Genomic DNA, 27,793 nt, shown 5'->3' on the forward strand with positions numbered 1-27,793 from the left:
GACAGCCACTGAGCAGAAACACCTTGAGTGGGACAAGGAGACCGAACGAGCCTTTGAGCTACTGAAAAAGGCTTTGATGTTGGCCCCGGCCTTAGGACTCCCAGATGTGAGTAAGCCGTTTCTTCTTTACTCCCACGAGAAGCAGGGCATTGCCCTGGGAATATTAGCACAAAACCTGGGTCCATATCGACGGGTAGTTGCCTACCTTTCTAAGCAGTTAGACACAACTGCAAAAGGTTGGCCTGGATGCCTGCGGGCGGTTGCGGCTGTGATATTGAACATACAGGAAGCCCGAAAGTTTACTCTGGGCCAGAAAATGGCTGTTTTGGTGTCTCACACAGTATCAGCAGTACTGGAAGCGAAAGGTGGACATTGGCTCTCTCCGCAAAGATTCCTGAGATATCAAGCTATATTGGTAGAGCAGGATGATGTGGAGATTGTAGTCACTAACATTGTCAACCCAGCTTCTTTTCTCAGCGGGAACACAGGAGAACCGGTACATCATGACTGTTTGGAAACCATCGAAGCAACATACGCCAGTCGCCCAGACCTGAAAGACAGCCCCATGGAAAACGGGGAAACTTGGTTCACAGACGGAAGCAGTTATGTCCTAAATGGTAATCGACATGTGGGATACGCCGTCACCACCAGCCAAGAGGTAATAGAATCAGGGGCTTTGCCCATGAACACCTCCGCACAGAAGGCAGAAATAATTGCTCTAACCCGCGCCCTGGAATTGGCCCAGGGCAAAGTTGTGAACATTTATACAGACTCAAAATATGCCTTTGGAGTTGTACACGCACATGGAGCAATTTGGAAGGAGAGAGGACTATTGAGTTCTCAAGGGAAAAATATCAAACACGCAGAAGAAATTCTGAAGTTACTGGAAGCTGTCCAGCTCCCTAAGAAAGTAGCAATTATGCATATTAAGGCACACCAGAAAGTGAGCTCAGATTTGGAAAGAGGGAATGAGCTGGCGGACAGAGAGGCAAAACAAGTGGCCAAAACAAAGGTAAAAACAGAAGGGGCCTTAATACCTGATAGGCAGATTTCCCTAGAAGGTAAGCCAGAATACACCAAGGAAGATCAGAAGCTCATTACAGATTTAGAAGGGTCATATAATGAAGAGGGGTGGGCTCATACCCCACAAGGAAAGCTAATCGTTCCCTCTTGCTTATTATGGCATTTGATACGGGAGGAACATAGGAAAAGACATTGGGGAACAGAAGCTCTGTATAATCATTTGATAAGAGAAATTGTGGCTAGAAATTTATACACCACGGTGAGACAGGTGACTCAACAGTGTGATCTTTGCCTCCAGACTAATCCTAAGAATACCCCCAAGCCGGAAATGGGCCAGATTGGAAAAGGGAACGGGCCTGGACAACAATGGCAAATTGATTTTACAGAACTTCCAAGAAAAGGGGGGTATCGATATTTATTGGTATTAACTGATACCTTTTCAGGTTGGCCAGAAGCATTCCCAACAAGAACGGCTAAAGCTCGGGAGGTAACTAAAATATTGGTGCAAGAGATAATACCACGGTTTGGGGTTCCAGCAACCATATCCTCTGACAGAGGACCACATTTTGTCTCAAAAATAGTACAACAAATTAGCCGCCATTTGGGTATAGATTGGCAGCTTCATACTCCATATCACCCCCAGTCGAGTGGTCAAGTAGAAAAAATGAACCACTTAATCAAACAGCAAATATGGGCAACTATGGGGACAAGGAGTGTAGCATGGGATGGGAACGTGTTTGTTCAACTCCACGAGAGTATCGCAAAAATAGTGAATCAAACTGATTGCTGGATATGTTCACGTTTTCCTAAGGGTCTCGGACAGGGCTACCCCGTAATTGCTACAGTTTTTTCTAACACCTCGGTGATAGCAGCAGCTTTTAGTAACATGTCCCTCACAATGTACACTGAAATACCCTCTGAGAACCTTCAATGGCAAACAGATCTGAGCGAACTGTGGAATGAAACCCAAAGGGTTCCGTGTGTTCAAAGATGCCATCTGAAAAATACAACTAAGAATTCTGGAGGTAATAGCATGGACCCTAGATGTGGATCAGTCAAGGTGTTTGTTGGGAGTTACCCCAATTGTACTGAATATATTAAATATGGTAGCGCAAACATGTGGAACTTCAATCAAACCCGGATTGCAAGAACCCGGGGGCATAATTCTACTAGACCCAGGGGATGGCCCACTCCAGTAGGACTAGGATGGTATTGGATTTGTGGACAGACAGGATATAAAGTGCTGCCTCTAGGCTGGACTGGCCAATGTGCCGTAGGAACCATAGTCCCTAATACCATTGTGGTTAAAAATTTGACTGACAATGATTCAAAAAAATTTTTACGGACTTATATGAAACCAGTAATAAGGCAAAAACGCACCAGCAATCCCCTAGTGGAAAGACCAACTAGATTTCATAGTTTTGTACGATGGCTCATTCCATCATTGGGAGTTAGTGAGTTAGAGAAAGCTCTGCTAAATCTTTCTGCCACTATGGAAATTATTAATAATGCCACAATCGATGCTATAAAGACCCTCCAGGAAGAAACCACTTCCCTAGGAAAAATGGTGCTCCAGAATCGACTAGGTCTAGATATGCTCTTCGCTCAACAAGGGGGCCTGTGTACTGTAATTAATGAACGCTGCTGCACCTACGTTAACCAAAAAAGACGAATAGAAACAGATCTCTCTCAAATTTGGAAACAAACCCAGCTTTTACATTTAATGTCACAAGATGACACTTCATGGGAATTCACTGAGATATGGGAAAAATTAACCTCCTGGTTGCCAAATTTGGCATGGTTGAAGCAATTGTTTGTCACTATAATAATCATTATTCTCTTGTCTGTGGTCCTTTGCATAATGGTTCGGTGTGGCTTCTTGTGCTGTAAGAGTACAGGAGACTCTTACAGTGAATGGAAAAAGAATCAGTTACGACGAAAACTCGAGACCAACAAATACTTTGAGAGGATGCTAGATAGGGAAACAATGTATTAGAAGTACTAGGATTAGATATAGTAAAAGAATTTACTATTTTCTAGAAAAGGGGGGACTGAGACAAGGGGAGTCAAAAGAATCTCAGTAGACATAAGGGGGGATGAAGGATGATGTTTAGCGCTTACATTGTTGAAATAATTAGCTGAGGCAAAGACAGTCTTTGATAAGAAGAGCTAGTCCCAAGGGCCAGCCAATGAGGTAAAGACAGCTCCTGATAAGAAGCAGGAGCAGGCCCCAAGAGCCAGCTAAGACTGGTCTTGCGGCTTGGGTGAATACCAAGAAATCACTGAGCCTGCGCAAGAAAAAAGGTTACTAGCGGTGACGAAGAGGAGTCATCTATCTTCATCTCTGCGACCACCAGACGACCACCATAAAGAGGCACTGCGCAAGCGCAGTTGAGAGGAGACTATGGAAATGACCTCTCGGAGCTAATTTTAATATGAAGCGGGGATAGGTCATGCATATGTATAGGCGTATTGTGAATATGTAACACTTGACTGTATAAACTTGAGACAAACTGCCGAGTCGGGTGTGCACGACTTTGGTGGGACTACCCCCCGTGCGGCCCAGCGCTGAATGAACATACCTACTTTACAGTCTCACTGATTGTGGAGTCTGTTTTCCGCACGTGAATGTGGCAAGATTTTGGTAGCAGGGGGGCTGCAGGAGTGGCCTCTGTGAGAAGAAACCAGGGGCTGCCCTCATGTCAGACAGAGCCAGTTCCAGCCAGCTCCAAAATGGACCCACTGCAGGCCAAAGCTGAGCCAATCAGCGAAGCTGGTGGCACCTCTGTGATAACATATTTAAGAAAGGGCAAAAAATTACTGTGTAGCAGTTGTGAGAGAGAGGAGCGAGGAAAAAATGTGAGAGAAACAACCTTGAAGACATCAAGGTCAGAGAAGAAAGAGGAGGAGGAGGTGCTCCAGGCACCAGAGCAGAGATTCCCCTGCAGCCCGTGGAGAAGACCATGATGCAGGTTGTCCCCCAGCAACCCATGGAGAGGACCACATGCCAGAGCAGGTATTCCCTGCAGCTCATGGAGAGGACCATGCTGGATGCAGCACATGGAGGACACCGTACTGGAGCAGGTGGATGTGCTCTGAAGGAAGTTGCAGCCGGTGGAGAGCCCATGTTGGAGCAGGGTCCTGGCAGGAGCTGCAGCTCATGGGGGACCCATGTTTGAGCAGTCTTTTCCTGAAGGACTGTACCCCATGGAACAGAACCATACTGGAGCAGTTCTTGAAGAAATGCAGCCCGTGGGAAGGACCCCACGCTGGAGCAGGGGAAAAGCATGAGGAGGAAGGAGCGCCAGAGAGGAACTGTTACAAACTGACTGCAACCCCCATTCCCCATTGCCCCATCGCCACTCAGGACAGGGAGGAGGAGACAGAAGAGTCAGGAACAATAGAGTGAAGTTGAGCTTGGGAAGGGGGAGGGGAATGTGTCTTCAGTTTTGTCTTTGTTTCTCACCATCTTACTCTATTTTTAATTGGCAATAAATTAAATTAATCTCCTCCAAGTTGAGTCTGTTTTGCCCATGATGGTAATTGGTGAGCAATCTTCCTGTCTTTATCTCGACCCACAAGCTTTTTTTCATCTTATTTTCTTCCCTTGTCCTGCTGAGGAGGGGGAATGAGTGAGTGGCTTGGTGGGCACCTGGCAGCCAGCCAAGGTCAATCCACCACAGTAATATTAATCCATGCTGGACGGTAGGTAGTAATAGTTACTCTATTGTTATGATTTGACATCATAAAGCAGATGCTTTCTTCTCAGAAGTATGTCTTACAAGTATTCTGCTATTTTGGCTATTGTTAATTTTGCAGAATAAAGATAGCCAGAGGGGAATGAGGAAAATCCTTTCATCTACGAAAGAATTTTATGATATGCAGTCTGGAGATTGTATTACTGGTGACAATACTTGATCCGTGATTCTGTAAATATCTTTCAATTAAGTTTAGAAAGCTTGAAGTAGAAGTTTCCTTTAAAAGTCATCTAGCTGCACAGTATCATGTTTAGTCACTGTTGTGAATAATATTGCTTTTAAGATGCCTTCCATCTCATTGTTCTATTTGGGAGTCAAAGCGTTCTGTTTCTATATGCTTCATAAATTCTATCAGTTTTCCTTCCATAAACAGCATGTTTTGTTTTCCACACAGACCTATGGTCAAGGGATTGAATTAATCTGTCAAAACCAAAAAGAGTTTGTGAAGAGCTCTGTAGAATCCAAATGGAATCTAGCAGAAGCCCAGCAGAAACTTGGTAGTTTAGCACTGCATAATTCAGAATCCATGGATCAGGAATATGCTAAAGCACAGACTGAAGCTTCAGAACTGAGACATAGAGAGGAAGAGTGGAGAAGAAAAGAAGAAGTGCTAATACAGAGGGAAAGACAGAATCTATGGAATACAGATTCTTTTAGTAAGGAGGTATTTAATAAGGTATGACATGTATAAATGCATATGAAAACAATTATAAGCCTTTTTTTATTCAATTTATTTCTCATATTGAGTGTTTTCTATATCTAGTATAGTGCTTATTTTAATGTGTTGAATGTTTTTCTTTCTTATTTTGCCCTATTAAAGGGGACATGTTGCATTGATATCACAAATGTGTATGACACTTCTCCTTTAATTGGGAATCAGAACTTATATTTGTCCCTTATAGCAACTGTTGCCAAAAACAAGGATGAGCAATAGTTCTTCACATGAAGTTTGCTTCTTTGTTATGCCAAATTCTCACATTTGAACATGCGCAATTTGCCTCTAATGTGAATTTCTTAATACAGATTATTTTAGCACAGACTGTCTTCATAGTAAATGCCAGTTTTGTTTTCAGCACTTAACTTGAATATGAACTGTTAATGCATCGTTTTTCATAATTCCGCTGAGTTAGCTTCATTAGGGCTAGATGGTGTAGATGTTTCTCATTGTTTATAGATCAGTAAGTTCCTACTAGTGTGTAGAACTTTGAGGTAGATTATTGCTCAGAAGAAGAATATGCTAAGGCATTTTTCACCCTATTATTAATTAGACGAGCTGTGTTTTGGTAAATAACCTTCTTGGGTACATTAAGTGTTGGGTACATATGTGTTTGCTGGGCTATGCTTAAAACTAGAACATTGCCCTTTAAATAGTAATAAATTAAAATAATCCTATAGTTCAAAAAAGGTATATGTGGAGATTCTATGATAGTTTTTTCTCATCTTTAGAGTTTTATTAGTCAATATAAAAGAAAAGAAGTAGATGATGAAGATATATCCAAATCACTTATACAGAAGCATGAACAAAAGATTAGATACTTTGGTAAGTATGTTGCTTCCAACATTTTGCAGTTTAACCTCCTGTAGAATTTGTGTAGGTCTATTTATTTTTTTCATTATTATTATTATTATTATTATGCAAAGTGGATGCTAACAAATGAAACAGCTGGCAAGGAGAGCATCTAGATTCTTGTTTCTCAGGACAGGAGATGTGGCATTTGTCGTGGTTTAACCCCAGCCAGCAACTAAACACCACGCAGCCGCTCACTCACTCCCCCCCACCCAGTGGGATGGGGGAGAAAATCGGGAAAAGAAGCAAAACCCGTGGGTTGAGATAAGAACGGTTTAATAGAACAGAAAAGAAGAAACTAATAATGATAATGATAACACTAATAAAATGACAACAGCAATAATGAAAGGATTGGAATGTACAAATGATACGCAGTGCAATTGCTCACCACCCGCCGACCGACACCCAGCCAGTCCCCCGAGCGGCGAATCCCTGCCCCCCACTTCCCCGTTTCTGTACTGGATGGGACGTCACATGGTATGGAATACACCGTTGGCCAGTTTGGGTCAGGTGCCCTGGCTGTGTCCTGTGCCAACTTCTTGTGCCCCTCCAGCTTTCTCACTGGCTGGGCATGAGAAGCTGAAAAATCCTTGACATTAGTCTAAACACTACTGAGCAACAACTGAAAACATCAGTGTTATCAACATTCTTCGCTCTGAACTCAAAACATAGCACTGTACCAGCTACTAGGAAGACAGTTAACTCTATCCCAGCTGAAACCAGGACACATTGTAACAAATAACCATTTCAAAGTAAAGGAAACTGTAAATCGCAGAAGCCTGTTGGTTCCTATGATCAGTGAGAACTTGAGTCAACACAGAACTGAAAAAGTTTTTCAAGTCATGAAAATTAAAATTCTAGCAACTTTTTCTGCTGTTCCATGGGAAATGATAGGAGCATTAATGGAGATGCAATTCCTGCATGTAAAAGTGCCTGGGACTGTCTGTACCTGCCTCCTATAAATAGCTGGGGTTTTGCTGTCTGTTAATCCATGAGGGGGATGAATGATAAAAGGTAAATATCTGCAAAACAGCTGTTAAGACTATGTAGAGATGGAACCAATCTTTTATTTTTAAAGATATATTTATATGAGTGATAGAAGGGTAAAACTTTGTATCTAGTACTGGCAAGCAGTAAAATATCACTAATATGTATATTAGGGCAATTAACTCATATGAAGGACAATGGGGGGGGGGTGATTTCACTTCTTGAATTTTGAGTTCTAACTTTCAACTTCCAGCTTTTTCCATGAAGGTAGTTTCATGCTACTTACTACAATTCAGTCTTCTAGTTAACTTTCAACCACTGAGTTGGCTCTCCTGTTTTGACCTTAATGCTTGAACTTGATTATAAAAATAGCTTTGTATTTCCTAAAACCTAGCAAACCATGTCAGAAGCATATTCATTTTAGAATATGATTATGCTTTCATTTCTATTTGTCTTACTTGCAAGCACTTAAAGAACTTTTCTGTCAAAAATCACTGATTGTAAATCTCCATCCATCAACTCAGTTATACTATCAAATTCTTAACAAATAGGTATAGATACTACTTTGTTACAGTATGTGAAAACCATTTACAGTTAATCTGTTTTTAACACTGCCAGAGATACAATAAAAATAAGATCTTAACAGTAGCAGCTAACTATATTTCAGTATCTTTACAGTCTGAGCATACCTTATTGGTAATGCTCTTTCAGCATTGGGAGGTGTTTTAAAAACAACAAAAAAATTGAGTTCAGTTTTATTTGCATGCTGTTCTTCTGAGGTAACAATGAAGTGTGAAGGTGATTGTAGTAGTATGTAAATTTGAATAACGTCTTCACTGCATTAAATCACTTCTCCATATTGAATGTGTTAATTCATGCTGTTGGGTTTTTTTTAATCAGGTATGCTGGGCAGATGGGATGACAGTCAAAGATTTTTGTCTGACCACCCGTATCTTGTATGTGAAGAAACAGCTAAATATCTCATCTTATGGTGTTTTCATCTAGAAGCTGAACAGGTACTAGCAAGACCTTTAAACTGCTTAAAAGTATGCAGTTTCCCAGTTACACTACAGAAAAGCTGTCCAAATTGATGAGCCATTTAATTACTCTTCTCCCCGTCTTCGCATGTCCATGTTATCTTATTGAAGGAAGCCTCCAAAACACATTACTACATTAGATCTAGTCTCAGCTAATTAACAGTCCCTTTGCTTCTGTCAGCATCAGTTCTTTTCTCTTTAGGAATCAAATGCAAAGATGTTGCTGAATTTTAGATGGAGTTATACTTTTAAAGATATTTTCTGTAATTATATAATTTCTCTTTTCAGAAAAGAGCTCTGATGGAACAAATAGCACACCAAGCAGTTGTGATGCAGTTTATTATAGAAATAGCCAGAAGTTGTAATGTGGATCCAAGAGGCTGTTTTCGTCTATTTTTCCAAAAAGCCAAAGTAAGTCAGAACTTGTATAACACTGAGAGAAACTCTTGATACCCTTGCAAGGGAGCAGTGTTCTGAAGGAGCTTTCTTCCTGACAGTTGGAGGTTAAAAATGTTACTGACTGAATCAAGCTTATGGGGAAGTGTTGTTTTGTTGGCAGTTCATTCTAGGATGAATGTTTTGTGTAATTCTGATCTTGAGAATGGAAGTTCCATGGATTCTTGTTAGGCCAGAGGGAAAGCAGAACATAGCATGGGAACTACAGGAGTGTGGAATAGTGAAGTGCCACCTAAATTACAGCAGCAAACATGAATGTGTCTAAGGACTGAGTGTCCTGTTTCACTTATCATAATGCCTCTCTATGCAGTTCATGGCAGGGCCCAATTTGGAGTCTGTTTCTCTTTAGTCAGTCATAGTTAGCTCTGGAACGCTGAGAGGGAGAGGGAGAGAGAGATGTGAGAAGACTGAAGCTGCGGTTTGATGCAGGATCTATATTAAGTTATACAACACTGAAGAATCAAGTCATGCTGATCTTAATGCTGCCATAAGGACTTAAGTTGACACCCACTTTGATTCATGCTTTGCTTTTGAATTGAGTGCTGCCATGAGTACCTTTTCTCTTAAGGGTATTGGCTTCTGAGATGGAATAAAGGAAGGGTTAAAATTATATTTGTTTTGTTCTTACATGTTCTCAGATGAATGAATAACTCAGTTCCTATACTCATCAAATGTTAAAGTCTCTCTTTAAAACAAAACAAACCAACAAAAAACAGCATACCTGAATCTTCTTTTTAAGCTGACTGGTGCTAATATTGTTATTGACTTGTCCAAACCATTATCCTTCAATGAGTATAATATGCATTACTGCAGAATTTCTTTTTAGCAGTTGTGTGAGTCAGCACAGACAGGGCACAGGAACAACCACAAGACCACAGATGAAATGCAAAGAGTAAATTTATTTTCGTTACCTCACCAACCAGGGGATCCCCAAAGCAGCACCTGGGCGGAGGCACACGAGCGCGAACACAGCCACCACAGAGCTTGGTCCTTGCTTGAGGATCTCCGAACCTGCTGTTTTCACCTGCTTTTCAAGGATTTGTGCAGGTGTATTTTACCACTGTGCTTTGATCTTTCCCACAGCGCTTTGATCTTTCCCACAGCAGGGCAGGAATCTCAAGCATGTTTGACAGGGTGCCTCTGAGTCTATGACAGGCCTGTGTTATCTAAACACAGATGTTCTACTTGTCAAGCACACGAGACTAAACAACGATTAGTATGATATATGTGTTTCTCTACACCCCAGCTGCAAGTCACTTGAGCGTGTTTACAATCCTCCTCGCCAATCTTCCGTTATTTTCCCTCAGCAGTATGTATGCTTACAACTAGAAGTAAATCTGGCTGAGATGAAAAATATTTCACTCTTCTTTTTACAGGCAGGAGAAGAAGGCTATTTGGAAGCTTTTAAAACTGAGCTTGAAGCATTCAAATCAAGAGTGAGAATCTGTTCACAGTCTCAAGGGTTTCAAGCTATGTCAGTACAGAATCCTAGTGTCTATACTGGTATTGTAGAAGGACTGGAGTCTTTGTCACAGGTAGGCTTTTTATTTCCAGAAATGCATATAACAACTCTATTAGGAATAGATTTTTGCTACACTCTTGAGAAGATGTACTTTTTGAGATCTAGGAATAGGCCTCTCTATACTTAGAGCACTGTCAGTTCTAACGTGTACTATTATCAATACGCAAGATTGTTTCTCAAAGCTCTCACAATTTATAGTATCAAAAGGCATATGTTAGTTCAGTGCCCTTGAATAATTGTGCTAAATGGAAAACTGCATCATTAACCTGTTCAGGTACTAGAATTAAATATATTTTGTATCACAGGAGGTGAAATGAGCTTTCAACTGAAAATTACTGATCCCATTAATGGAAACCTACAGGTAGTCAAGTCTAAGGAAAATTTACACTGTGTTATGATAGTCTGCCCTTGTTTTTATCTTTATCTTGGAACACTGGGGTCTTTGGTTTCAGTGTTAGTGATGATCACATCTTGGGCTGAAGAGAAAATTTTAAAGGCTTTTAAAAGCTGGATGTTGGGGAAAGAGACACAATTTAATGTACTTGGAAATAAATTTGGTCAAGGTACCTGTTTGGTAAGATCTGGTAACTGAACCCTAAGTAAATGCACGATAAGGTGATAGTACACTAGCTAAATTTAAAGAAGCTTCTTGACATTCACATTATGACAATACTGTCTGGGTTGTTTTTTTTTTAAGAAACTATATTTTATTACAAACTTATCTCAAGACAGACAAAATAAAGAGCTTGACTTAGTTCTCTGTAAGTGTATGTATGTATTGAGATTAAGCTTTCAATTCTTCATTTGTTGCAGGATGCAAATGATCTACAAGGTTGCATAAACAGAAGTGTCTGCGACTTAAACTCAATGCTACAAAAAGATGAAGAACCCAAAATGATGGACACAGTATAGCACTGTTAAGACTGAGGCAAAGTACTCTTTTTTTATTACAAAGAAAAGAATGTGGCTATTTTCTTGACACATTTTTATGGGTATTGCACTTTATTTTTGGTGCTTTGAGTGAGGGGGGATTTGGAGGGAGGGTAATCCGGAAATACTTGTAATAATGTTTGAAAATGTGCTGCTAGGTTTTTGGTTGTCTATGAAGAATGGGGTTCTCATTGCCAAATGTGAAACTGGATGTGTTTTATGCTACTAAATTTGCCTTTCATGAATTTGGGAATTAAAGTATGAAAAAGAAATTACATAAATACAATGTTTACAATAAGTGCTAGATTTCTGGTGGAATCTCTTATGCTCTTAAATCTGGTTTTATCATTAATAGCAATAAATTGGTATGACATCAGTACTGCAGATCTGGATGGCGTCAATTAAAACACTGGCTCTCTACCTCTTCTAAGAGGATTTAAATGTCACATTTTGCTTTCATAAAAAAAATCTTGTGTGTTGTTCCCCTCCTCCCCTGTATTGGGTTTTTGTGGCAAGGTTTTGGTAGCAGGGGGGTTACAGGGGTGGCTTCTGTGAGAAGCTGCTAGAAGCTTCCCCTATGTCTGACAGAGCCAATACCAGCCGGCTCTAAGACGGACCCGCCGTCGGCCAAGGCCGAGCCAATCAGTGATAGTGGTAGCGCCTCTGTGATAACATATTTAAGAAGAGAAAAAAGTTGCGACGGGCACAGAAACGGCAGCCGGAGAGAGGAGTGAGAACATGTAAGAGAAACAACCCTGCAGACACCAAGGTCAGTGAAGAAGGAGGGGGAGGAGGTGCTCCAGGCGCCGGAGCAGAGATTCCCCTGCAGCCCGTGGTGAAGACCATGGTGAGGCAGGCTGTCCCCCTGCAGCCCATGGAGGTCCACGGTGGAGCAGATATCCACCTGCAGCCCGTGGAGGACCCCACGCCGGAGCAGGTGGGTGCCCGAAGGAGGCTGTGACCCCGTGGGAAGCCCACGCTGGAGCAGGCTCCTGGCAGGACCTGCGGATCTGTGGAGAGAGGAGCCCATGGAGCAGGTTTTCTGGCAGGACTTGTGACCCCGTGGGGGACCCACGCTGGAGCGGTGTGCTCCTGAAGGACTGCACGCCATGGAAGGAACCCACGCTGGAGCAGTTCGTGAAGAACTGCAGCCTGTGGGAAAGACCCACGTTGGAGAAGTTCGTGGAGGACTGTCTCCTGTGGGAGGGATCCCACGCTGGAGCAGGGGAAGAGTGTGATGAGTCCTGCCCCTGAAGAGGACGAAGCGGCAGAGACAACGTGTGATGATCTGACCGTAACCCCCATTCCCCGTCCCCCTGCGCCGCTGGGGTGGGGTAGGTAGAGAATCCGGGAGTGAAGCTGTGCCTGGGAAGAAGGGAGGGGTGGAGGGAAGGTGTTCTGAGATTTGGTTTTATTTCTCATTACCCTACTCTGGTTGATTGGCAATAAATTAAGTTAATTTTCCCCAAGTTGAGTCTGTTTTGCCCGTGACGGTAATTGGTTGAGTGATCTCTCCCTGTCCTTATCTCGACCCACGAGCCCTTTGTTATATTTTCTCTCCCCTGTCCAGCTGAGGAGGGGGGAGTGATAGAGTGGCTTTGGTGGGCACCTGGCATCCAGCCAGGGTTAACCCACCTCACCCCATATAACTAACAATTGCTTACATATGATCTTTGGGTTTTATGGTCACTGAGAAACTTTTTTCATTTTAAAGACTTCTTTAGTTTAAATTAGCTAATTTTTTAAAACTACTTTTTTTAAAGCTAGCTCTGTAATGGAGTGAAAAGTATTAGATGAAGAGAACAAAAGGGGACCTTCAGGTATAGTGGGTGGGATGAGACTCTGCTTTCAACAAAAAGCTTGATCACAGTCAAGAGCCAAGCACTTGTAAGTCAGTCATGTTTTGGCCGGTATTTCATACACTGCTAAACTAAAACTCTTTTTATGAAGTGAATGATTTCTGAAATTATCAACTTAAGTACTGAGAAATAGGAAGATTTTTAAAAGCCTTCTGTTTTAGAATCTTAGGTCCAAATGCTATTCCCAGAACAAGCCTGGTGTCAGAGCCTCTGCAATCCAAAATTTCTACCAAACTTTTCAAACTTGCTGCTTCTATAGCAGCTCTGTCCATAAACATGTACTCTGCAGCTGAGCCATTTCAAGGGAGAGCCTGTACCTCAAATATCAGTATAAATATTTGTTTCACATGTTTTTACAGGGGTCTATTATTTGTATGCTCCTTGAGCCCAATCTTCTATTGTTTGCTTGGTCCTCTGCTGCATTATGCTGATTGCACACAGAGTTTGGAATGCATTTTAGAATAATAGTTTGACTAACCCAAGTAAATGAGTTGGTATAACTAGTTCTCATAGAGCCTACCTGCAGTTGCTGACACAGGCAAACTAGCTGTTATGCAACACTAGCTATTTTTTCTTGTAGGCTCTAATTATGAAATAGTGAAGTCTAAGTCTGTTGTAGTATACAGTGGGATAAGTATTATTAGTAAAAAAATGAGCAATAGATCAGCTCATGGAAGCTCCTTTCTTGGCCCTAGTACTACTGTCTGGAACACTTGTGTTTTATCCTCAGGTTATCTACTGTTTTGTCTAGCTATTGGGCAGACAGGGAGGATTCAAGGAAACTACACACCACATTCAGGATGTGAGCAAAAGAGGTTGTTTATTGACACAGAACCAGAAGCTATATGGAACTGATGATAGTAATTGAATTAGATGGTGTCTTAACATCCCTTCTGATACCAGGAGCCCCAAGGTGATGGCATCAGATGGATCTCTCTTCTGGTGTACAGTGTGCTGCATAGTCCTGTCTGTATCGAGGCTCAAGCTGACAGGGGCTTCCCCACTTTTATTCCATCATGTGCTGTTTTTATGTCCCTTCCTTAGAGCAAACTAGCACTAAACATGTTGCCGGACCTTTGTCCAAGGCCACTAGCTCCTTGTGATAACAAAGATCTTACGTGTTTTCCCTACATCTGCAAAGGCAGCAGCTGTGTCAGCTGCAAACTGCAGATAACAAAATATATTTCTCTACTACTGAACCTAGTTAAGTATTTCACAGGCATTCTGGAGAGGAAGAGAACACAACAGAACTTAATTTTCCTTAATGTAGGATCATAGTAAAAATTGCAGTTGGAAGAAACCTCAGGAGGTCTCTAGTCCAATCTCCTGCTCAAAGCAGGGTCAGCTATGAGGTTAGACCAGGTTGCTCAGGACTTTATCCAGTCCGTTCTTGAAAACCTCCAAGGATGGGGACTGTACAACCTCTCTGGGCACCTTGATCCCATGCTTGCCCATCCTCATAGTGAAAAAGTTTCTCCTTCTATCCAGTCAGAGCCTCTCTTGTTTCCACTTATGCGCTTTGTCTCCTGTCCTCCCACCATGCATCACTGTGAAGAGCCTGGCTCCGCCTTCTTGATAGCCTCCTTGTAGGTACTGGAAGACTACTGTTAGGTCCCCCCCAAAGCCTTCTCTTCTTCAGGCTGATGCCATGCCAACCCTTGGCTTACCTACTGCAATCCTGTTGGTGTCCCTTTCCCCCATCGATTCTAGTTTGGGACTTGTCTCTATAATATGCTCACCGTCACAATGCCGGGCATCCCCAATTGCTGGGAAGATATATGTGGGTTGAAACCAGCTCAAGCCTGTTTCCTTCAAAGTTATTTTTGTTTGTTGTTCATTTTTTATACTCTATGTTGGGTTGAACCATGTATATCTCCCCCCCCCCCCCCCCCCCCGCTGGTCTTGCTAACTCAGGGAAGACATATATTTCCATTCTTCTGATTAACTTGGGGACAGTTACACAGCCAGTTGATTCACTCAGCTGATGTAGTTGTTCATCTAGAACAAAGGCCACTTTGTGTTGAGATAAGTTCAGCTTCCTTTGCAACAACTGTGGTCAGTCACTCCCTACATTCTTCCCTGAGCTTCATGAGCACATTGCCCTTGCCAAGAGATTCTCCTGCAGCCTGTGGAAGAGACCACAGTGGAACAGGTATTGCCCCTGCAGCCTGTGGAGCGGACCACACTGGAGCAGATATCCACACTGCAGCCAGTGGAGAACCCCATGCCAGAGTATGTGGATATTTCCTGACAGGAACTGCGGCCAGTGGAGGACCCACGCTGGAGCAGGTTTATTCTGAAGGACTGAACCCTGGGCACAGGACCCAGGGGAAAAGCGTGAGGAGGAAGGAGCAGCAGAGACGAACTGTTACGAACTAACCGCAACCCTCCACTCCCTAATCCCCCTTGCACTGCTTGGGGTGGGTGGGGGAGGAGGAGGTAGAGGAGTCAGGAATGAAGGAGTTGAAGTTGAGCCTGGGAAGAAGGGGTTCAGGTGGGGGGGGGAAGGTGTATTTAGTTTTTGTCTTTCTCCCCATCCATCCCTATTTTAATTGGCAATAAATTAAATTAATCTTCCCCAAGTCAAGTCTGTTTTTGCCCATGACAGTAAATTGTGAGTGATCTCCCTGTCTTTATCTCAACCCATGAGCTTTTCCATTTTATTTTCTCCCCCTGTCCTGCTGAGGAGGGGGCATGAAAGAGCGGCTGGGTGGGGGTCTGGCAGCCAGCCATGATCAACCTACCACAAACATGAAGAAAAATGTGAGATCAGCAAGATATTCTCTTAAATTTCATGTGAAACAAGATACTTATAATTTACTAGTAATAGAATGGTGCTAATACCACAACTGATATCACCATTTATCTCAAAGAAATCTTCTTACAAAATATGTGTCAGATACTGCTATTTCCAATACAGAAGGACTGTTCACACAAGAAAGCACTATTCAGAATGAAGAAGTGGCAGTGTCTGGAAAAGGGAGCCAGTACATGATCACATATGTAGAATTAACAGTGAGTGATTTACTCCCTTGAGTAGAATACTCCTTTGAAGAAAAGGGTTTCTTGCTTGCTTTGTTCTTCACAGACAAATGTCTTTTTGGTTTTAAAATTACTTATTATTTCAGTCAAGAATTCTTTTTTTAAAAGGTCCTCATCCAAAGTCCATTCAAGTGAATAGACATAGTTCTGTTACTTTAAGGGCAGGGTGGATGAATCCCTTTCTTAGTATGAAGTTACATCACTTTTTCATACTTCATCTGTTCTGCTCTGTGCCATAGGGAAAATAGTCATAATCTAATAAGCATATTGGGAAATGGCAATAAAGCCATTCAATCAAGAGAGAGCCTGTGCCTTTCTGTTCTGAAAAGTCAGTGAGTGTATAAATACATCCTTCTCACTCATATGTTTCTTTAGGGTACCCAGAAATTTAAGCATCGTGTGTTTAAAGAACAATTTCACAATGGTAGTGTGTGAGCCGACACAGGCAGGACGCAGGAACAACCACAAGACCACAGATGAAATGCAAAGAGTAAATTTATTTTCGTTACCTCACCAACCAGGGGATCCCCAAAGCAGCACCTGGGCGGAGGCACACGAGCGCGAACACAGCCACCACAGAGCTTGGTCCTTGCTTGAGGATCTCCGAACCTGCTGTTTTCACCTGCTTTTCAAGGATTTGTGCAGGTGTATTTTACCACTGTGCTTTGATCTTTCCCACAGCGCTTTGATCTTTCCCACAGCAGGGCAGGAATCTCAAGCATGTTTGACAGGGTGCCTCTGAGTCTATGACAGGCCTGTGTTATCTAAACACAGATGTTCTACTTGTCAAGCACACGAGACTAAACAACGATTAGTATGATATATGTGTTTCTCTACACCCCAGCTGCAAGTCACTTGAGCGTGTTTACAATCCTCCTCGCCAATCTTCCGTTATTTTCCCACAGGTAGTGTGGTGGGTTGACCTTGGCTGGCTGCCAGGTGCCCACCAAGTTACTCTGTCTCTCCCCCTCCTCATCAGGACAGAGGGGGAGAAAATAAGATGAAAAAAACTCGTGGATCGAGATAAAGGCAGTTTAATGAAGAAAAAGCAAAGGCCGCATGTGGAAGCAAATGAAAACAAAAAGATTTATTCTCAGCTTCCCATCAGCAGGCGATGTCCAGCCACTTCCTGGGAAGTAGGGCCTCAGTACACGTAGTGGTTGCTCTGGAAGACAAACGCCTTAAATAACGAATGTCCCCTCCCCTCCTCCTTTCTCTTAGCTTTTATTGCTGAGCATGACGTCATATGGTATGGAATATCTCTTCGGTCAGTTGGGGTCAGCTGTCCTGGCTATGTCCCTGAGACGAAGAAACGTGACTCAACAGCACTTTGATGATACTGTTAAGCAGGTATTCTTTATTAGCAGCGCTGGGCAGCACTGGGGATTGGTCCACCACAAGTGCTCCAACGAAACGATGATTTCAAACAAGTTATATTTACAAAGTTGTTACATATTCATGTTATTTTCCTGGAAATATTTTACATAAACCCGCCTATTCCAAGAAATGATGTCATGTCACAGTCTTTTATTTCATGGTCTTTGCTGCCATCTAGTGTCCTCTTCGAAAAATCACAGCCTCTCCGGTGGTCGTTTACTTCATCTGGTGGTCGTATCATCTTCAGCGCTTGTCCTTTAGTTGAACTTTTCTTGTTGGCAGCTCTTGACGCATGCGTTGTTCATTACTGCTTACATCAAGGTTTTACTTCTCTTTGTTCTTTTTATGGTTGACTTATCTGTTTGCACATCTGTGGGTTTTGGTTCCCCATATCATGAGAACATCCTGTTTGTAATTACTCATTGTATACCTTCTACACAGTTTGATCAATTACAAAACCTAATTAGTTTTTCGTTATAGTATAATCTAAACATTCTACTTTTAAACAATAGATTATTGATTAGTATTAGTACATAGGTCAAAGGGTCTTGGGAGTGATTTTTCAAAGTAAACTTCAAGAGAAACTTAATTACATTATACAAGATTCAGCAGCTTGCTTTCAATTTCCCCCCCTTTTCAATATGCTTGCGAATTCTTTCGCAAAAGTTCATATTGTTCATGTTTGACTATTGCGGGTAATGCCCAAATCCTTTTAGTCAAGGTTCTTAATTTGTACCAGAAGATAAAATTCACTATTGTCAGGACTATAATAATTATTAATAACACAAGTAAAGGATGGATCAATACATCTAGTACCTTTGTGGCTGATGGAGAGTGAGTAACCTACAAAAATATCCCACCAATGATGAGCTGTTTCTGATTCAATTTGCCCAGAAATTTCTTTTAATTCATTTTGCGTTATGATAGTTTTCACTAAGGATTCATGTAAAGTCTTATTTTGTTTTTGTACATAATCTTTAAACTGGTTTGTTTGATTCAAAATTTGGTTTAGCTTTTCGAATGAGATCCCGACTGTACTTACATTCAGGGATTCATAATGCCAAAATAAAGCTAGTTGTTCTTCTGTCGTAGCAAAGAAAGTATAAGTAGCGTTTTTCCAAAACAGATGGGTCAGTTTTCTTAGACATCCTACAAACAGTGTTTGCAGTCCAAATTCCTTTACACTTCTTTTATCATTTGTTACAAGGCACACATGCCTGGCATTAACCTCAATAAACATTTCCAATTCCGTGATTGGCAAGATTGTCCATTTGCATGCATTAATTGTTTGTTCCAAAAAGCAAGGTTCCCGTTGTGTAGACTGTTGACTACAAACCATTCCATCTATGGTAGACTCACACAGAGTTAAGTCGTGTGTCTTATTTTGCGTGTCTATAAAATTTCCTTGAAATTGGGGAATCCAATATTCATGCAAGAACAGTGAGGGCAGGTTTATAAATCTACACATTATTTCAGGTTTGGTCACATCATTGTAATAAATGACTTTTCCTATGCACCAATCATCTACGCATTTTACATATTGTGGGTAGGGTTTGAGCCAATGGTCCTGATTAATCCATTTTCCAAATAATTGCCTCCACATCCACTCATTGTTGCTCATCAGATACGATTGTACCCTATCTTTCTGTTGAATTTGGTATATGGTCTGCATAGTACAGACTGTCCAATTAAACAGACTAGAAATATTTTTGTCAATTTGCGTAGAGGTAATTACAGTCCGGTTAAACAATTGCAAAAACCTGTCATCATAATTTAGGGTCAAGAATTGTGGGATTAAAGTTGTAGGCATCCAATTGGCCTGTATTCGGATGGATTGTCCTACATCACGTCCAGTTCGACTAATTTTATTTCTAATCGTCTCTGAATCTACCGAATTCAACAATCCAACACCCGTTCCAACACCTCCCAGAAGAGTATCATACTATGCCCTTTTAACTCTACAGGATGGTGTTTTAGGGAATGTGATATTAAATTGTAAAATATGTTTCTGTCATTGTTGTGCCACATTGATACAAGTTGAAGGCAATCTTTGAATTTGTTCTGTCCTGCCAATAGGTTTGGGATTTAACATAGTCACCATGTCTCCCCAGGCACTGGAATTTTTAATTTCCGATGCATTTCCACACACTATCGAATCCCAGGTAGCATTATAGCTTAGTTGAAGAGTACTGTTTCCCTTAATTTGGAAGGAATCATTTCCCTTAGGGCAATTCCATATTTGTTGTAAGGTTCCTATTCCCAAATTTAAGCAACATTTTACACTAACATTAGTTTCAATCGTCAAATTAGTCCATTGTGCACATAGTACCATAACCCGACCTTGAAATCCCGTTTGATTATTAGTTCCGATGGGAGAATACATAGTACAGTTAATCCCAAATTTCAATCTTACAATTTTACAAGGTTGGTTAGGTGGACAGCTGAAATTATCTTGCTGTCGAGGACGAGTGTCATTTTTCCACCCCCAAATATTAGCAGATCTCTGCCCTTGGTTTTTGATTGGTCAACTAGGAGTGAAAGCATTTACAAGCATTATTATACTTATCAAGGTCACAACGATTAACGTCGAAGAAGTTTTAGCTTTGTCGGTCCCATGGGTTCCGACATCCATTGCTTTTCTGGCGACTTCTTCACTCGGGAGTAATGGATCCAGGCAGGTTGTTCTCCGATTTTGATTGCAGTGAAGGTCGTCAGTAACACCTGGTATGGTCCATGCCACTTCTCCTCCAGCGGTTGACCTGAAAAAGCTTTAATATATACCCAATCTCCTGGTTTAAAAGGGTGAATTGGCTGATCTAAGCCCTTAACCCTAGTTCCCAAAACTATTTTGTTAATTTCACTTAATTGATTTCCTAATGCTATCATGTATTTCTGTAAATATCCTTCGCCCAATTGGTTCAAATCTTCCCCTTGGTATTGGGACTGATAAGGTCTACCATACAAAATCTCAAACGGACTTAAATTTTCCTTAGATCTGGGTTTAACTCTTATTCTAAGCAAAGCATGAGGAAGTGCTTGGTACCAATATATGTTGACCTCCTGACAAATTTTAGCCAATTGTTGTTTTATCAGGTGATTCATCTTTTCAACTTGTCCACTTGCCTGTGGTCGATGAGGAGTGTGTAATTGCCAATTAATTTTTAGTATTTTACTGACCTGTTGCACTACTTGTGCACAAAAATGAGTACCTCTATCCGACGATATTACCGCCGGTATTCCAAATCGAGGTATTATGTCGTTTAACAACACTCGTGTGACTTCTCTTGCTTTGTTTGTTCTGCAGGGGAAAGCTTCTGGCCAACCTGAAAAAGTATCTGTTAGTACCAACAAATACCGATACCCCCCTTTTCTTGGGAGTTCAGAAAAATCCACTTGCCATTGTTGTCCTGGGATGCTACCTTTTCCAATTGTCCCAATTCTTGTTCTATTTGTTGTGTTAGGATTATTCCTTAAGCAAATTTCACATTGCTGGGTGACTTGTTTAACTGTCGTGTATAGGTTACGACCTATCAACCTTTCATTCAAATATTTATATAGAGCATCAGCTCCCCAATGAGTTTTATTACGTTCCTCCATAATTAGTTTCCATAAAATACTAAAGGGTATTACAATACGTCCATCAGGCGTATATACCCACCCATCTGTCTGTTCTTTTCCTCCTAAACTGTTAATCAAATCCCTATCTTCTTTAGAATAGTTCACAGATTCTGATTCTAAATTTAGAGTTTGGAGTTCACCGTCTGGAATCAAAGTCAGTGTCCTAGCTTCAGCTCGTTCTGCAGCCTGTTTGGCTTCACAGTCTGCCAATTTATTTCCAATTTCCAGTTCAGTGTTACCTTTTTGCTGTCCTCTGCAATGCATTACAGCCACTTTTTCTGGAAATTTTACGGCTTCCTTGTGCTGTAAGCAGTCCTCGTTCTTTCCAAATTGCACCATGGGCACGTAACACCCTGTCGTGGTTTCAGCCCAGCCGGTAACAAAGGACCACGCAGCCGCTCGCTCACTCCTCCCCGCGCCCCCCTCCGGTGGCATGGGGAGGAGAATCAGAAAGGAGAAAAGAAAAAAAAAACGGAACCTCGAGGACTGAGATAAGGACAATTTACTGGGACAACACAAAAACAGAAGTTACAGCAACAACAACGGTACTGATAAAAGAATATACAAAACGAGTGATGCACAGTGCAACTGCTCACCACCCGGAACCCGACGCTCCGCCACTTCCCCCACCGAAAGCCGAGAGACCTCCCCAGCCCGCTCCCCATTTATATACTGAGCATGATGTCACATGGTATGGAATAGCTCCTTGGCTAGTTCAGGTCAGCTGCCCCGGCTGTGCCCCCTCCCAGGTTCCTGTGAAAATTAATTCTATCCCAGCTGAACCCAGGACATTATCCACCCCTTATTCTATACCATCTACATCATGCCCAGATCCTACATTTTCCAATTAATCACCACCACTTTCCTTGTTTGGTTGGTTTTTTTTATATATATATATATATGTATATGGACACCCCCCGACACAAAGAGCATTCCCTTAGTCTATGGGCCATCCCTTTAATGTGTCCATCAATTTTATTTAGTCCATGACTATGGGGCTCCATCTGTTGTAACAGTCCTTCAGGATAGGAGAGATGGTGTGAGGTGTTGGATTGTTGCATGTTGCCTCTGGAGCTTGCGGCTGGTACATTTGGTGCAACCCACGCCCTTGGTCTGCAGGTCAAAGATGTTGATCTTGAGGAAATTGCTGGGCACCAGTTCAAGTTCCATCACTGTTGCTCTTGGCTCGGTTTCAAAGTCCATCCTTCAGTCATTTGGGTAATTCTTACCGTAATACCCTTGATATGGCATATAGCCACTATAGATACAATGACATACATGGGCAGGTTATTTAGCAGTTAACATCATACAGCCCAATTCACTGGCTATTCTCTCCCAAAATCAAATCTCCTTGAGGTACACCTCGAACTTCCCCATTCTTCTGCATCACCCACCAAGTGCACCCACGTCCTTGAGCAAAAGCAATCCCACGAATGGGTTTACCTTTGCCTGAGGCAGGAGTAACCCAGACTGTCTTCCCTAACATATTTTTTATGTGCACTACAGGGACTTTATCCCCTTCTACAGTATGTAAAAGTTCTGACTGGGCAGGGCCACCCCGACTGGCAGATCCTCTGGTGTTGACTAACCAGGTGGCTTTTGCTAAATGTGTATCCCAATGTTTGAAAGTCCCACCCCCCCATTGCTCTCAATGTAGTTTTCAGCAGTCCATTGTATCGTTCGATTTTTCCGGAGGCTGGTGTGTGATAGTGGATGTGATATACCCACTCAATGCCATGCTCTTTGGCCCAGGTGTCTATGAGGTTGTTTAGGAAGTGAGTCCCGTTGTCCGACTCGATTCTTTCTGGGGTGCCATGTCGCCATAAAACTTGCTCTTCAAGGCCCAGGATAGTGTTCTGGGCAGTGGCATGGGGCACAGGATATGTTTCCAGCCATCCAGTGGTAGTTTCCACCATTGTAAGCACATGGCACTTGCCTTGGCGGGTTTGTGGGATTGTGATATAGTCAATCTGCCAGGTGTCCCCATATTTATATTTCATCCATCGCCCTCCATACCACAGGGGTTTTAGCCGCTTGGCTTGCTTAATTGCAGCACATGTTTCACATTCATGGATAACCTGTGCAATAGTGTCCATGGTCAAGTCCACCCCTCGATCGCGAGCCCATCTATATGTTGCATCTCTTCCCTGATGGCCTGAAGCATCATGGGCCCACTGAGCCATAAATAGCTCACCCTTATGTTGCCAGTCCAGGTCCACCTGAGACACTTCAGTCTTGGCAGCCTGATCCACCTGCTGGTTGTTTTGATGTTCTTCAGTGGCCTGAGTCTTGGGTATGTCAGCATCTACGTGACGTACTTTTACCACTAGCTTCTCTAGCCGAACAGCAATATCTTGCCACAGTGCAGCAGCCCAGATGGGTTTACTCTGCGCCGCCAGTTGCTCTGCTTCCATTGCTGTAATCACCCCCACAGGGCATTTGCCACCATCCATGAGTCAGTATAGAGATAGAGCACTGGCCACTTCTCTCTTTCAGCAATGTCTAATGCTAGCTGGATGGCTTTCACCTCTGCAAATTGACTCGATTCACCTTCTCCTTCAGCAGTTTCTGCGTCTTGTCGTATAGGACTCCATACAGCAGCCTTCCACCTCTGATGTTTTCCCACAATGCGACAGGACCCATCAGTGAACAGGGCATACTGCCTCTCATTTTCTGGCAGTTTATTATACAGTGGGGCCTCTTCAGCACGTGTCACCTGCTCCTCTGGCGACATTCCAAAATCTTTGCCTTCTGGCCAGTCCTTGATCACTTTCAAAATTCCTGGGCGATCAGGGTTTCCTATGCTAGCCCATTGTGTGATCAGTGCAACCCACTTACTCCACATGGCATCAGTTGCATGATGTGTAGAGGAGACCCTCCCTTTGAACATCCAGCCCAGCACTGGCAGTCAGGGTGCCAAGAGGAGCTGTGTTTCAGTACCAACCACTTCTGAGGCAGCTCGAACTCCTTCATATGCTGCCAATATCTCTTTTTCAGTTGGAGTATAGCGAGCCTCGGATCCTCTGTATCCCCAACTCCAAAACCCCAGGGGTCGGCCTCGGGTCTCCCCAGGTGCTTTCTGCCAGAGGTTCCAGGTAGGGCCATTCTCTCCGGCTGTGGTAGAAAGCACATTTTTAACATCTTGTCCTGCCCGGACTGGTCCAAGGGCTACTGCATGAACAATCTCCCGCTTAATTTGTTCAAAGGCTTGTTGTTGCTCAGGGCCCCATTTAAAATCATTCTTCTTCCGGGTCACTTGATAGAGAGGGCTTACAATCAGACTGTAATTTGGAATATGCATTCTCCAAAAGCCCAGAACACCGAAGAAACCCTGTGTTTCCTTTTTATTACTCAGTGGGGACATAGCTGCTATTTTGTTGATCACATCCATTGGGATCTGACGACGCCCGTCTTGCCATTTTACTCCTAAAAACTGGATCTCCTGTGCAGGTCCCTTGACCTTACTTTCTTTTATGGCAAAACCGGCTTTCAGAAGGATTTGGATTATTTTCTTCCCCTTCTCAAAAACTTCTGCTGCTGTGTTGCCCCATACAATGATGTCATCAACGTATTGCAGGTGTTCTGGAGCTTCACCCTGTTCCAGTGCAGCCTGGATCAGTCCATGGCAAATGGTGGGGCTGTGTTTCCACCCCTGGGGCAATTGATTCCAAGTGTACTGGACGCCCCTCTAAGTTAAAGCAAACTGTAGCCTGCACTCCGCTGCCAGAGGGATTGAGAAAAACGCATTAGCAATGTCAATTGTGGCATACCACTTGGCTGCCTTTGATTCCAGTTCGTATTGAAGTTCTAACATATCTGGCACAGCAGCACTCAGTGGTGGCGTGACTTCATTCTGCCTACGATAATCTACTGTTAGTCTCCACTCCCCATTGGATTTCTCCACAGGCCATATGGGACTATTAAAGGGTGAGTGAGTCTTGCTGATCACTCCTTGGATCTCCAGTTGGCAAAACAACTTGTGGATGGGAATCAGGGAGTCTCAGTTGGTGCGATATTGGCGCCGGTGCACCGTCGTGGTAGCAATTGGCACTTGTTGTTCTTCAACCCTCAGCAACCCCACAACTGAAGGGTCTTCAGAGAGGCCGGGCAAGGTGGACAGCTGTTCAATTTCCTCCATCTCCAATGCAGCTATACCAAAGGCCCAACGGTACCCCTTTGTGTCTTTGAAATACCCCCTCCTGAGATAGTCTATGCCAAGGATGCACGGGGCCTCTGGGCCAGTCACAATGGGGTGTTTATGCCCCTCATTCCCAGTTAGACTCACTTCAGCTTCCAATACAGTTAGCTCTTGGGATCCCCCTGTCACACCAGAAATACAAATGGGTTCTGCCCCTTTATAACTTGATGGCATTAGGGTGCATTGTGCACCAGTGTCTACTAGAGCCTTATATTCCTGTGGGTCTAATGTGCCAGGCCATCGAATCCACACTGTCCAGTAGACGCGGTTGTCCCTTCCCTCCACCTGGGTGGAGACAGGGCCCCTCTAATCCTGGTTAGAATATCCGTTACTCACTTTTCGCGAACATGAATCAGAAGTCCCTTCAAGAGGATCAGAAATGAGATCAGCACTTCTACTCTGTCTGGGGCACTGCTTGCGGGAAACTGGAGCAGCAGTTTTCCAAGAAGAATCCTCTTTTCTGGTTGCTTTTTCTTGCAACTCACATACCCGTGCATTTAGGACTGAGGTAGGTTCTCCATCCCACTTCCTCATGTCCTCTCCATGGTCACGCAGGTAAAACCACAGGTTAGCCCGTCGTGTGTACTTTCTCTCTCCTCTCTCTTGGGCAGAGGAATGCTTACTCCTAAAAGCTGCGATGCGGGCCTGTACAGGTGGGGAGGCAGACATATCCACTTTGAATTGCTGGAATTCCCAGGACAATTCCTCTACAGCCGAGACACAGGCCCGTAGGGAGGAAGAGAGACTTCCTTCGTATTGCCGGAGCTGGACAGCCAGTTCGTCCACCGTTTGCCCCTCGCCTTCTTTCCAGGACATTACTGCCAATGAGTTGGCATAGGTTGGTGGTGCGCTTCGTAGAAACTTCTGCCACATGGGTTGTGTGCATTGGACTTCATCTGGATCTGTGGGTGACTGCACATTTTCTGGATCATTATAAATCACCTCCAGCACGGCTAATTCCCTCAGGTACTGGATACCTCTCTCCATGGTGGTCCACTTGCCTTGGTGACATGTAACTTCATCCTTGAAGGGGTATCTTTCCTTTACACCTAACAGAAGTTGCCTCCAGAGGCTGAGGACTTGTGTTTTTCTCCCAATCGCCTTGTTGATGCCCCCTTCCCTAGACAGGGATCCCAGCTGCTTGGCTTCCCTACCCTCTAACTCCAAACTACTGGCCCCATTATCCCAGCATCGGAGCAGCCAGGTAACAATGTGCTCACCTGGGTGGCGGCTAAAATCTTTTCACATGTCACGCAACTCAGGGATAGAGATCGGGTGATTATTTCAGGTTCTGCCTCTTCCTCCTGTTCTCGCGATGACCCTGGTTCACTTTCATCCCTCACTAAGCAAACTGATTTCTTTGTGTGTTTCTTCTTCTGTATAGGGGCGACTGATACTGGCACAGGTTGGTTCTCTGGTTTAGCTGCAGTATCTGTCACCGGGGTTGGGGTAGCCACACTGCCTGTTGCTGGGATTGGGGTAGCCACGGTGCCTGTTGCTCTGTTTTCCCTCTCTTCCCCCTGAGGGTGCTGCCTAATATCAAGCAGTGTTTGGTAGATACTGGCCAGGGCCCAGCACAGTGCAGTAAGTTGTGCATCTTTGGAATAGCCACTGCATTTTCCTTTCAAATATTCTACCACTTCACAAGGGTTCTGTAGTTGTTCGGGAGTGAACTTCCAAGCCACTGGAGGTGAGAAGTTCTCTAGATACCTGCCCATATCCTCCCACATGCCGTGCCACCCATGAATATCCAGCCTTGGGGCAGATCTCTGGGTGGTACTCTTAAAGAACCTTTTTGTAGCCCTAAACAAGACCTGAAACATATTCAGGAGGCATAGCACTAACAGCACACTGGCTTGCGCATCCCAAGGATATTCAAAATTCTCAAAAGCTGTTGTAGTTAGTCAGAAGGAGAGAAGGGAGGTGAACGAATGGGGGAAAGTATCCCCCCTGACTTCCCCATGGATTAGGTGCGATTACCAATAAATTCCGATAGAAGGCACCCAAAGCATGGAAATGATATCACTACCGCATACAGATACCAGCTTAACCTCATGACCAGTGATGTAATCATTTCACAAGTCGACATTGCCCAGTATAGCAAAGTGATAATCCCGATCACTCTCCCAGAGTTGATAAACGTAACCGCAGGGAATACATAGAGCATATAAGAACTTACACAGCGCCACCATGTGAACAAATGAACCAACACTGTGACTAGCGACTATTTAACTAATATAAGAAATGCATATAACAAATATTTTTTTTTAACACGCTCTGGCCAGATCTGTCGTTATCTCAACCCTTCCTGCCCCACGTTGGGCGCCAAAAAGGACTGTCGAGGTTTCAGCCCAGCCGGTAACAAAGGACCACGCAGCTGCTCGCTCACTCCCCGCCGCCCCCCTCCGGTGGCATGGGG

General features: G+C 43.3%; 2 protein-coding genes across 2 annotated transcripts; both read left to right on the top strand.

The window, feature by feature from the left end:
* Positions 1-367: 367 nt before the first annotated feature.
* LOC128136042 (ribonuclease H-like) lies at positions 368-4,847 on the top strand. Its single transcript, XM_052775133.1, has 2 exons — positions 368-953; positions 4,843-4,847. Exons 1-2 carry the CDS (start codon positions 566-568, stop codon positions 4,845-4,847), a joined length of 393 nt encoding a protein of 130 aa, XP_052631093.1. The 5' UTR covers positions 368-565.
* On the top strand, positions 3,658-12,709 carry LOC128136083 (hsp90 co-chaperone Cdc37-like 1). Its single transcript, XM_052775188.1, has 6 exons — positions 3,658-5,457; positions 6,228-6,321; positions 8,236-8,351; positions 8,661-8,783; positions 10,205-10,363; positions 11,164-12,709. The coding sequence occupies exons 1-6, from the start codon at positions 5,065-5,067 to the stop codon at positions 11,260-11,262; spliced, it is 984 nt and encodes a 327-aa protein (XP_052631148.1). The 5' UTR covers positions 3,658-5,064; the 3' UTR covers positions 11,263-12,709.
* The last annotated feature ends 15,084 nt before the right edge of the window (positions 12,710-27,793 follow it).

The sequence above is a fragment of the Harpia harpyja genome, chromosome W (genome assembly GCF_026419915.1).
Source record: "Harpia harpyja isolate bHarHar1 chromosome W, bHarHar1 primary haplotype, whole genome shotgun sequence".
In the NCBI taxonomy this organism is placed as follows: Eukaryota; Metazoa; Chordata; class Aves; order Accipitriformes; family Accipitridae; genus Harpia; species Harpia harpyja.

What these genes read in the sequence shown, in the direction of transcription:
- LOC128136042 (XM_052775133.1), top strand. Translation starts at nt 566, where the DNA reads ATGGAAAACGGGGAAACTTGGTTCACAGACGGAAGCAGTTATGTCCTA.
- LOC128136083 (XM_052775188.1), top strand. Translation starts at nt 5,065, where the DNA reads ATGCCTTCCATCTCATTGTTCTATTTGGGAGTCAAAGCGTTCTGTTTC. An exon ending in ACAAAAGATTAGATACTTTG is followed by an intron (nt 6,322 to 8,235) that starts GTAAGTATGTTG and finishes TTTTTTAATCAG; the next exon opens with GTATGCTGGGCAGATGGGAT. An exon ending in TTCATCTAGAAGCTGAACAG is followed by an intron (nt 8,352 to 8,660) that starts GTACTAGCAAGA and finishes TTCTCTTTTCAG; the next exon opens with AAAAGAGCTCTGATGGAACA.